Below are 12,465 nucleotides of genomic sequence, written 5' to 3'. Positions count from 1 at the left end.
ACTGCTAAAGATTCGCTGAGTTTTAATAAGAGATGTGCAGAAAAGGTCTGCCTCACCTGCCATAGACTTTTTACTCCAGTTTTCACTATAAAAATTATTAGCATAATAAAAATAAGATTTTTTTTTAAATATATTGTTTGTATTTTTGACACACTTTATAAATTCAAACCACCAGCATATACGCTAGTATGACAGGAACGGCTGTGCCTCACCCCACCGCACACCACTGGTCCACACCCCCTCTTTTCTACTAGACCAGCGCAGCAGTCTTAGCATTAGAGCAATCTGACTCCATTGCGCATGCACAGATGTCTGGAAAAATGGTTCGGCGGCCATATTTTTGGCATTGCTACACTCCAGAGCGTAAGCGGTGAGCCCCCCTGGGACTTAGGGAGGGAATGCCTAAGAATGAACGGTTGCAAAGTTCAGCTGCAGGGTCTGATTTGCCCAGCGGAATGAAAGGCCCATTCTGAGCAATATCTTTAACAATAGCCTCTAGGTGTGTATGGACGGGTATTTAGTTTAATATAACTCTCGCACAGACTACTTTGTGGCTATTGCAATATTGGGTCATATTCCTCGTCACATAGTCTGTATAACAGTTTATTGGAGTTTGCGACCCACAATTCTTCATTTATTGGGGTTTTTCTTTTATATTTTGAGATTTCTTTTCAAACTTATTTTCTTTGCAATTTGTTGTTGCATATTTGAGTCTGGTTTATATACAACATTCTTTAAGATTTTCATCAATGTTACTATGCACTACATTTCATCCCATGAACTTAGGTGTTGAACTTAAGGGACTTGTCTTTTTTTTTTTTTCAACCTCAACAACTGTGTAACTCTGTAGTGATACCGTATCTAACATAGGTGAGGCTGAAGATGGCTTCATATACCAGTATTATTTATTTATTACCAGTTTCCTACGCAGCGCACACATATTCAGCAGCGCTTTACAGAGAATATATGAACATTCACATCAGTCCCTGCCCCAGTGGAGCTTACAATCTATATTCCCTACCACATGTACACGCACACACAGACATTCTAGGGTTAATTTTGTTGGGAGCCGATTAACCTACCAGTATATTTTTGTATTGCGGGAGGAAACCGGAGTACCCGGAGGAAACCCACACAAACACAGGGAGAATATACAAACTCCACACAGTTAGGGCCATGGTGGGAATGGAACCCATGACCTCAGCGCTGTGAGCCAGTAATGCTAACCACTACACCATATTGTTCAGATATGTGCTAACAAATCCTTTATTTTTCAAATTTTATTAAAAAAAATATATATACACATGAAAATAAAGAACCAGTATCTTCTGGACAATTCTACCCAAGCTAATTTTTAGAATCTTACATTTTCAGTACATCGTTTCATTGGGTTTGGGGTTTTATTGGTCGCATTAAGAGGGGTTTTTGGGCTTCACAATTTTCTCTAGTCTTTAGGTTGTACTAACGAAACTCAGGATGTTAACCCTTTGACTGCCGATGTTGCTGTGAGAAATCGTCAAAATAACCGCTAACAACGCCAGCGCCGCTCACTTTCTTTTAGTATAAAGAAATACAAATGCAGAAAATGACTCAACTATTTGACGTTTAGTTACATATTGCACACAAAAAAAAAAAGAACAGTCACTGTGGGCGGCGCTGGCATTTTTTAAAGGCTATTTTGAGGATCTCTCAACGTTGACACTCAAAGGGATAAATACACCTATATATTGGCTTTCTGCAAGCATTATGGGGAGCGTAGCACATATCTTCCTCAAAATGTGCTGCGATAATTCACATCCAGTCCTGAACACCCTTAAATGACATTAAACAAATACTAATAAACTGGTTACAAAAGAAAAAAAAAACCACAATGGCTTGAACATTCTAAATTCATATAGCCATAACTACAGGCGGTGCTGCACAGGATGAGAGGGGTGCCAATCCATACAGATCGAAATCCACAAAACATTCCAAACAATTATCCACAGAAGAGCATTGTGACTCCTGGGAGCAAAGATCACTTGATAATATGTCACTAGACAGCAACATGTGGGATAATGGTGGTAACGGCACAGGGAAGGTGTACAGGTAGGAAGCTGCAGTATTATTGTGACAATCGCACTCATTTATGGGAAATTGAGCAGGAAGAGCTAGTGACTAGATTCTCATGATGGTTTTACATATATAGCGAATAAAAAAAACTTTTTATATAAAAATATAAAGCACATTGTGTCAGCCTTCCCCCACGCCAGAGCATTTCATTCTGTGCGCTGTGTATTCCTGGGATAACTTCCTCCTAGCCAGAAGCAGCAGAGGCCAGCTCGTCTGTGCAGACCAATCAGGTCCAGCTCCCGCTATCCCTCCACAATCTCCTGTTGTGTGGTCAGTGAGGAAGCACAAGGGACTACTGCATTGCTGGAAGAAGTGCTCTCTGCAGTGAACCAGGTCACAGTACAACTCAATGTTGTTGGTCTTCGATAACTACATTGCGACAACTGCGCTAAATAGCAAAGTTCTACAAGACGTCAGAGAACGTGGTGATGTCTGAGGAATACATTACTTATTTCTGATGACCAAAGCATTACACTATGACCTACATGGCATAGGCAGCTGCGGGTTAGGCATAATGTTACAGATAAGGAAGCCTGGACACAACGTATGGTGACGGATAGCTTTATCTCCTGCTCTCTGTAGCTTCTCTAGCCCCTTTTTCTGCTCTTCCAGCTCTGGAGCCATGACAGTCTCTCTCTCCGTAAATCAACGCATCGGCCGGTAAGGAAAGGTGACTCCTGGGATGAAGGTCTGCACAGGATGACCGGGTAAAGACGGGTGTGCAGGTAATGCTGAATGTGTGGGCATTGCTGCATGGGCAGGCAGGGCCGAGTGCGCAGGTAACGATGTGTGAGCAGGGAGAGTGGGGTAACCAAGAGGTGGGGTATGAATGTGAGGGTAGTATGTTTGGGACAGAGTAGGGTGGGCAGGCTGTGGCTGAACTGGGCCAGAAACCACCAACTGCATCAGGCTAAAGAGGGAATTCAAAAAGAAAAAAAGGTTAAAAAGCATCACCACAGTTTTTTCCAATGCAAAAACAAAGTTCTTATTCTAGTGGTCTCTATCATTCAATGAATATCCCACCGCTAACTTGTAGACCCATGCCATTTGTATTCTACACATCCCAAGCCTGAAAGGCGATTGGGACAGCAGGTGTTGAATGCTGCAAGTAGTCTGTACCAATCTCTTAGATGCCACAGTTCTGCTGGTTGGCGAGGGGGCAGTGCAAGAGAATACATGCTTTATATAGCACTAGTCCCACTTTATACTAGGCTAGGCAGAAAGCTGTAGTGAGAGCACAGTAAGAGGGACACAGATGATACATTCCATTTCTAGAATAGTGCAGAAAAGGTATAATGCAAGCCCAGCCAGCTACTAAAGGGGCAATGTATGAATTATGTTGGGTTCTGACATGTGAGAGCAGAGGTATAAAATGTCATATAACCTTTATGACCTTAAGTCCATTTAAAGGGCTACAATGCTTTCTGCACTAAACATAAAAATGACCGAAACAGGGCCTTTATTCATCAACTTTACCAACGTCAGCACTGGGGTACACTAAAAACACGCAATAGGTCATAAAGGGTTAACTACTGTGATAGTATTGAAATGTTTCATATAAATCTGAAAATACTTTCCCCAAGAAGCCTGGGATGATTCAACTACTTGTGACTCTACATGTTACTTTATAACAAAACTGGTTAAATGAACCCCCCACCGCCACACACACACAAACACAGCCAGCACTCACTTGTTATGTGGAAGCCTCACACAAAGGTTTCTGAGGTCATCTGCAAGAAAAATTCAGAGCTCATTCTCAGTTCTTTGGACAATATAGCATTAGAGCGTAAACATTTAACATACATACATACATACATACATACATACATACATACATACATACAGCAGGTCAGGGTGGAAGCAGTTGAGATACTGGGGTCAGAATCCCAACACACACCCAAAATTCCAGCATTACTCTTAATGCAGACATCCTAATCCAGCCATTGGTACGTATTCCTTTAAACTGTCATTTTTAGGGCCGCATTTATCAAATAATATTTGCGGCTAAATCCCCCAAAACAACAGTTTTCGGGGATTAACCGCAAATATTAAGTGTCCCCCGAATGTATCACAGGGGACCGCAGCAGGAATCTCCGATCCCCCCTGCAGCGCCGCCAGCCACATCCCCCATAGGTTCCTATGAGGGATGCGAAGCTGCCCGATGTATCAACATCTTGCAGCCCGGCTTCGCACCCCTGGGCTATTGCCATTCTGATATGGTGATAGCCCATTGTAGCCTATGGCTACACATCGCACTGCCCAAGCGGCAGTGAGGTCAGCGGGGTCGCAGAAAGGGGGGGTGGGCTTCCGGCTGCGGGCATCGCAGGGACGGGCTCTTTTTGGAGACCTGTCCCTGCCCCCTGGCCGGTAATACATTGGGGTGAAATGATCGCATTTTCCAACTCGATCCTGGGTGGTAATATTCCGCCCAGATCGCATTGTTAATGCGAACAATGGTAAACGGGGCCCTTAGAGAGCAAGGATTATGGCTGAATGGAGCTGGTCAACACATAGAAAAGATCCACATTTAGGGCCTGATTCAAATTCACTCGGTAAGGCCCGAATTCTGGTCAGTGACCGCGGTTACGGGTCTGCGCATGCATATAAGTGACAGACCCGCTGTGCAAACACCTTCGGCTGGGGGGCGGAGAGCGGGCAGGGGACGCCCAGAATTTTATAGGCGTCAGCATGAAAACTCTGGGCCGATGTCATCACATGACATCAGTGCCCGCCCCCTTTTTGGCCATCTAGTGCCCAGTTAAAAGTCAGTTCAAAAAATAATTCGATAGACGGCGACCGTAGAATGAGATTTTGCTCGTGCAGTCGAATACGAGGGGATGTGTAAGCTTAAACATCGCCACACATGCAGCTGCGGGGAATCACATGAAGGCGTTCACCAGTGGGGAAGTTGCCCATAGCAACCAATCCATATTAAGGTAGCACTAACTTACATTCTATAAGAAGATAGATAAAAGCCGACTTATTGCTTAGTCTGCACTTTTTACACCTCCCTCTATGCCACGGTTGTTCCCAGCAATGGACAGAATGGTGCATGGTGTTACCAATAACAAGCATTATAAATGCAGCGTAGTATGTAAATAGCTCAGACGGAGGTCTTACCTCGGGTACAAAGCAAGGCTCCAGTGGCCATGGAGACCTGCAGTGCCTGTGCCAGCCGGTCTAGTGCCAGCTCCATCTCTTGCTCAGCGTTCAGAGGGTTAAGCTCATCACAGAGTTGTCCCAGCTCTTCTACCAGAGGCACAAGCTGCTCAAACAGCACCAGCGCCAGTCGTCCATACAGGTTTTTCTCCGTCAGGTGGGTCTGAAGGACCATAAGGCCCTGCAGGACACTCAAGTGTAGCTTAGAGTAAAGGCTTTGATTGTCTGCAATTATCCCACCACCAGCGGCCTTCTGCTTGCGCCTGTAGGCCAGGGGGGCGATCACACACCACCGCACCAGGCTCATCAACGGAGAGAAGTCCAGGAAGCCAATGGGCAGGTTGGCAGTGATGGGGGTGTTGAGAAACGTGATCAGAATGAGACGGGGATCCTCAAAAATCCAGGATACAATCATCTCCAGGAGATTGTGAGGTGGGAGGAGATCCTCTGTAAATTATGGCAAAGAAAGCTGTATTATTAATCCTTTTACGCTTCTCACTTAGGACCCGGGGGAGGACTTCCCTTGGCTGCAGTACAGTAATTAAACATTTTTACTTACTGTACATACAAAGCAGAAGAACAGTACGGTAGCCCAGAACTCACCTGTAGACATGTCATACAGTGCGGTGACGGCGGTGATGAACTGACAGCAGAAACGGGGGCTGACATTGAAGATCTGCTTTAGCGTCTGGATGGAGCCCGGAACCAAGCCGCCATAGTCATCCACCAATACCTTGGCCAAGTTTATGCAGTACACAGCTGGCGTGCGCTGCCAATAGCACAACAGGGAAACAGCACAGAAAGCAACATGAAAAGGTGCATAAAGCTCCATAACCAACAAAATATACAGTTCTAATATATAGCTGTCAAACCAACGCTGGGTAACACTTCCATTACCCAAACCCTACGTGTTCTAGAGGAAACCATCTCTTAGAGAAGGCATGTCCAAACTGTGTCCCTCCAGCTGTTGTGAAACGACACATCCCAGCATGCCTTGCCATAGTTTTAGCATTCACAATAGCAAAACTGTGGCAAGGCATGATGGGACTTGTAGTTTCACAGCAGCTGGAGAGCAATAATTTGGACATGCCGGACTTAGAGCAATCATTCTGTGTATTCAAAGTATGCAAGTACATACTTTGAGCCTCACTGTGGGATATGGGTCTGTAGTCATGCACCAACCATGAAAGTCTGTACAGAAGGACGCAGTGTTGGATTGCTTTAACTCCTCTTTACCTGCAGCCATGAAGCAGCACATTCTAGCACCGGCACCCGGCATACCGCCACAGCCATAGACGTCAGCTTCCCCAGCAGGGCCATGCGCTGCTCATCAGCTTTATTACCCTGCGGGCTGAAGAGGGAGGAGAAGATGACCTGCCGTACCGGCTCCTTATTCTGCTCCTGGAAATAGTTGCAGAGGATCTCCAGCAGCTGCAGCTCTTGTATGGCAGTAAACCGCTGAAAGAGAGGAATGAGCAGCTAGTTAGTCATTAAAGCAGGGATGGGAACCTTGGCCTTCCAGCTGTTGTTGAACTACGCATCCCAACATGCCCTGCAACAGTTTTAGCATGGCCAAATTGCAGAGCTGTAGCAGGGCATGCTGGGATGCTTAGTTCAACAACAGCTGGAGGGTCAAATGATAATAAAATGAAGTATACATATTACACCTTGTACATAGACACCCAAACACGGTCGCAGTACAATAGTTGGTGTAGAATATGACGTCACCTTGCCATGGTTCCCCCGATCCTTGGGAATTTGGAAGATAAACTCCTCCAGCAGCTCGATGGGCCCCTTTTCTACCAGTGGCACTGGGGCACTCTGCAGCTGGCTACTGAAATATAAGTCCAGGTGGTAAAGCACCTCCTTGGCTGCGCTGAGGGCGTCACGCCGCAGGAGGGAATGGCGAATGTCACTCATCCTGCTCCTGTCAGAAAGAGAAAAGACAAATTACCTTATATACATAGATGCTTTATAATAACATTAGCCAACTACACCCTGGATGTGACAAAGGTCAACACGCACAAGGGTGAAACACACAAAAGGTCGACATAATAGTTAACATGAGTTTTATTCCCTTTTGGTGGGGGGGGGGGGTGTCAATGTAGAAATCTAGCAACATAGACTCCCAATTAGTATGTGTACCCTCGCATAGTGCCACGCTTCACATGGCACTCATTACCAAAGTATAGTTCACGAGAATTGAAAAGCGTGAAAAAATCCAAAGCAAGAAACTCACATTGACCATTAAATGTATCAACTTTTTGTCAATGTTGACTTAGGGGAGGCGCAAGGAGTCGCTGGGAGACCCGGGGCAGTCGCAGGGAGGCCTATGGCAATAGTGGGGAGGCCCATGGCAATTGGGGCAACAAGAGATGACTGGCAGCATTTGCACCTCCCCCATTGCTCAGGGACACAGGATACCCCGGGGGTAATGGAGCAGGGCAGGCAGGGGTGTCACCCTACAGGGGCAGGTGATGACTGAGAGCAGGATCCTGTTGCACTGCAGGGGTTACGTGTCCCAGGATCCTATATCCCAGCATCAGGTGACATGAGCTATCAGCGTTGGGCCCTGGGGGCCTCTCAGTGAACTTGGGGCCATTAACACACCCGCTTGTGGCAGCTTCGCTCGTTCGTTTCACACGGTGACGGTTCCCTCCTGCACAGGCACTTCCGGCGCCGGCCCCGGCTGTCTCTGGGACTCCAGAAATCGCGAGAACAGACGTTATTTCCCCCACCTAGTCACATGGGCGCGAGCACCCCCTTAGGAGGCTGGGGGGGAGGAGGAGGGGGCGCGGGTACGCGCGGCTCTCCACAGGGACAACATGGGGAGTGCGCGGCGCGGCCCGTGCGCATGCGCAACCATCCCTGCCAACAACCGGATTGGCCCGCGGGGACGATAGAACTGGACCAGGGGCGGGGCTAGACGAGTTGTCAGTCATACTGAAGGCCCCTCTATTAGTGTATGTGAATTTTGTGTGGTCACCCTGTTGCCAGGGTTACCCTGGTCCAGGCTGATCAGTGCCTCCCTTCCCTCCAGCTCTGTCCTGTCCCAGTTATACCCCCTGCTGCTCACATGCCGAGAGCCTGGCCTATTGACTAAGCAGTGTATCTCTATATGTACATGTAATAAATGATTATATTTTGTTACACAGCTTCCTGTTCTATTGTGTTCCTCATTTACTTCTGCGCTTTCTGTATCCCATATTATTCATTTGTTATTGAGCAGAGTAATACATTATACTGCTTGTTATCTCACATGATAAAACGGGATATGGTCGGTTGGTCAACCATAAGATGGTCTACAGTCATTAGGTCGACACCGTTAGGTCGACATGCTGGAAGGTCGACAGGGTTCTGGGTCGACATGGGTTTAGGTTCACATGGGACAAGGTCGACAGATGTCTATGTTGACACATGCGTTAGGTTGACATGGGTTAGGTCGACATTTGTTTTTTGGCTGTTTTTTGGTAGCGATGGGATGTGGCTGTTTGAAGCATGGCGAGCGCAGCGAGGGGATGTGGTGCACCTAAAACTGTGTCCATGTCAACTGTGCAAACATTTGGGTAAAAAAACTGTCAAAAACCGTATGTCGTCCTTTTGACTGTTGACCTAACGCATGTGTCGACCTAGACACCTGTCGACCATGTCCCATGTCGACCTAGGCCCCTCTCAACCTAAACTCATGTTGACCTAAAACCCTGTCGGTTTTCCAGCATGTCGACCTAACAGTGTTGACCTAATGACTGATACGACCAACTTATGGTCGACCCAATGATCTAATTTCGATAAAACTGTTATAGTAGAGTGCAGAAAGGTGGCATGATGGCAGTTGTAGTGCGCCAAGGTCTGCAGTGACATTACCATGGCGATGCACTAACAACAGAAAGGCTGGGTCCCTTGTTATCACTGTGAAATGTGGGCAGCCATGTCAGTGCCCTCTGCTGAGCGGCGTTCATAAAATACACATGGGGTACATTTACTAAGATGGGAGTTGTATTAAAGATGAGATGTTGCCAATAGCAACCAATCCGATTCTACTTATTTATTTAGCACCTTCTAGAAACAGGCATGTCCAAACTGTGGCCCTCCAGCTGTTGTGAAACTACACATCCCATCATGCCTTGCCTTTAGTATTCCCTAATAGAAAAACTATGGCAAGGCATGCTGGGACTTGTAGTTTCACAACAGCTGGAGGGCCATAGTTTGGACATGCACCTTCTAGAAGATAATAGAGTCTGACATTGCTATGGGCAACATCCCAATATAATTACCATCTTAGTAAATGTACCCCATAGGTCGACATGAACAAAGGTCGACATGCAATAGGTCAACTGGGTCAAAAGATCGACACTGGTCTTCCTGTCGATGTGGAAACACATGAAATGTCAACACGAGTTTTTCACAATCCTCAATATCGACAACTGTTGACATGGACCCCAATTCGTGTAACACCTCACTGCATCTGGCAAACTGTTATATTCTCCCTCTATGCCGACGTGGACGGGGAAGTAAAAACAAGCTCATTTAAAAAAAAAAAAACATGAAAAACTCATGTTGACATTTTCATGTGTCTACCTTTTTTCATGTCACCCTTTTGACCCTGTCAACCTATGTTGACATTTTGGGGTAGACTTTTTTAATGTTTTAAGAGCACATGGACCGCCAATGAGTGTAACATGTCTCTCGCATGGATCGGATTATGCGCCTCGTTCCCTTACCGCTGCACTCAGGACACGTTTTTGTTTCTAGTGGGACTCCACGTGGATGGTAAAGTATTCAAAAATGTAATAGAGGAAGAAAAAAAAAATGTGAAAAACATTACAGCCAGCATCCCAGGAGCTTAATTATAATGCCCAGCTACCCTCAAGATCTGGCAACGAGGAGGGCTATTGTGGACACCGACACCAACATCTTCATGCTTCTGGTGCCCCGTGGCGATTAAACCCATGGAACATCTATCTTCACCCTATGGGAGTAACAGCTGATTGTACAAATCCATCATCCAGTGGCCCTTGGACTCCGGCCTATGGAGTAAAATGTATTTCCTTGTGGAACTGCCTATAGAGGATTAGACCAAATGGTCTGCAGTTACCCCCGGGTGGCATATTGGGACACGGTCATTGGGTCTACAGCAAGTTGGTCGACAAGCATTGGGTTGACACCGTTAGGTTGTCATGGGGATAGGTCAACATGGTTCTTGGTTGACATGGGTCAAGGTCGACATGGTTCTAGGTCGACATTGGTTTAGGTCGACAGGTCATTATGTCGACACAAGCATTAGGTTGACAGTGTCTAGGTCGACAGTCAAAAGGTTGACATGGGATTTTCCCTGTTTTTTGAGCCGACATGTGCCGACACGCGGTATTTCATGCTCTAACATCCACTAGGGCATGGTGGGAGAATAAAATAGCGTGCCACGTGCAACGAGGCACCGTGCCCGAAGCATTGCGAGCGAAGCGAGCCATGTGAGGGGATGCGGTGCACTGGAAACTGTGTCCATGTCGACTGCGTTTTGGAGGGTTTTGTAAGACACCTGTAGAATTATTATATCATCAGAATATCTCAGGATACAGAATTGTATTGTCCACATTTCGATGCTATCCGGCATTATTGCAACCTGCGTAGAACTGAGTAAATGCAAAATGCCAGATAATTCTTTTACTGCATTATCATGTTCATGTCCATTCATAGTTGGTGTGAAGCGCAATCCGGAATAACAGTCCCACCAACAACATGTACGTACAGTATGAACAGGCCGGGACACAAAAACAAACCATTCACTGTAATAGTATTTGCTAATTGTTGCTCACCCTATGATTAATCTCAAAGCTATGCAATAATCTTAAAGTATCCTGCATGGGGAGTATTCTCCAATGAATTGATTACAGTGTCGAGTGACATAACATTCCACTGTGAGCCGGAACACAGCGACTTTCTAGTAATGTATGTGCTGGACATGTTGTGTTGTCCTGAAATATGAGTCACGTATCTGAGAATTAGATTAGAGAATACAATAACATGTGTTATGTGGGATAATGTGATATTGCGCAATAAGGTGATAGGTACACAGGGCGGGATGTACTAAGCCGAAAATGTGGTAAAATCCCCGGTTTACCGCATTTTCATATGTACTAAAACCCGGCCGCCGCGTCATCGCAGGGCAGGGTATTGCCACCTTTGGGGTAGGAGGAGACGCCGGGGACGCCGCATAGCCAAGGAGGTGACGGCAGCGGCGTAACTATAGCACCGCAGCCCCCCGCCACCGCAGGGGGCGATGTGCATGTGGGGGCGCCGGGGGCTGCGGTGCTATAGTTAACCCCCCAATCCCCCGCATACTTACCTATCTCGCTGGTCCCGGCGGCTCCGTTCTTCGGCTGAGGACCACCACAAAATGGCCGCCCCCATATAGCAGACAGTTCTCTGAAACTGTCTGCTGTATGGGGGCGGCCATTTTCTGGTGGTCCTCAGCAGAAGAACGGAGCCGCCGGGACCAGCGCAATAGGTAAGGCTGTGGGGGATTGAGGGGGGGTTTGCAGGGGCGGGGGCGTAGGGGTGCTTGGCGAGGCAGCGGCTCCGTCATCCCACCACGATGCTAACCGCATATGTTAGTACATATGCTCTAGCATTGCGGCAGGGGCATGGCGAGGGGTGGCGATGTATGTTAATTCATCCCACCCACATCCCGCCCCCCCCCCCCGTTCCATATATCACAGCCAGGGTGGGTGCCAAGGTGTCTGGCACCCCCTGCAAGCTTTAAATGTATGGCCTATCCCACACACCTATGAACATAATAATGTGGCCCCTTAATTCACATGATGTCCCCAGTGCAAAACAACCCAACTCCTAAAAGAAAAACAGAACAGTGCGCGCCGAAGGCATGCAGCTAAAACTTAGGGCATGGCTTTGTGGGACAGGGGATTATGCACACTGTAATGTCCATTACACATCATGCCACACACCGTAATGCCCATTACACATCATGTCACACACCGTTATGCCCATTACACAATATGCCACTCACAGTAATGCCTATTACCTATTATGCCACATAAGTGTTGCTTACCTACATGCTCATTTCTAGGGTTTTCTAGCTCGATACCAGGGGTCACCTGCTTTTTGCCAGGGTGTACATGCCCAGTGCCAGCCAAGAGGGGGTGAGGTGAATGGGGGGGGGGAGGGTGAGGTGACTGG

At 47.0% G+C, this 12,465-nt stretch overlaps 1 protein-coding gene across 1 annotated transcript; it reads right to left on the bottom strand.

Annotated features, from left to right (window-relative positions):
- Nucleotides 1-2,657: 2,657 nt before the first annotated feature.
- Nucleotides 2,658-8,056, bottom strand: INTS15 (integrator complex subunit 15). The gene is made up of 7 exons (XM_083152682.1): nucleotides 7,882-8,056; nucleotides 7,000-7,198; nucleotides 6,508-6,729; nucleotides 5,875-6,040; nucleotides 5,233-5,718; nucleotides 3,803-3,842; nucleotides 2,658-3,022 (listed from the first exon to the last, which is right to left on the bottom strand). The coding sequence occupies exons 2-7, from the start codon at nucleotides 7,189-7,191 to the stop codon at nucleotides 2,758-2,760; spliced, it is 1,371 nt and encodes a 456-aa protein (XP_083008808.1). The 5' UTR covers nucleotides 7,192-7,198; nucleotides 7,882-8,056; the 3' UTR covers nucleotides 2,658-2,757.
- Between the last annotated feature and the right edge of the window lie 4,409 nt (nucleotides 8,057-12,465).

The sequence above is a fragment of the Crinia signifera genome, chromosome 7 (assembly GCF_055691185.1).
Source record: "Crinia signifera chromosome 7, ASM5569118v1, whole genome shotgun sequence".
Taxonomy (NCBI): domain Eukaryota; kingdom Metazoa; phylum Chordata; class Amphibia; order Anura; family Myobatrachidae; genus Crinia; species Crinia signifera.
Note: the sequence above shows the minus strand (reverse complement) of the source record. Positions and strands in the feature narration are given on the sequence as shown.

Excerpts from the sequence above, each read along its gene's own strand:
- INTS15 (XM_083152682.1), bottom strand. The coding sequence starts at position 7,191 with ATGAGTGACATTCGCCATTCCCTCCTGCGGCGTGACGCCCTCAGCGCA. Across the intron at positions 6,041-6,507 it reads GTGCTGCTTCATGGCTGCAG|CGCACGCCAGCTGTGTACTG; the intron begins GTAAAGAGGAGT and ends TGCTATTGGCAG. Across the intron at positions 3,843-5,232 it reads AGCCTTGCTTTGTACCCGAG|ATGACCTCAGAAACCTTTGT; the intron begins GTAAGACCTCCG and ends TTTTTCTTGCAG.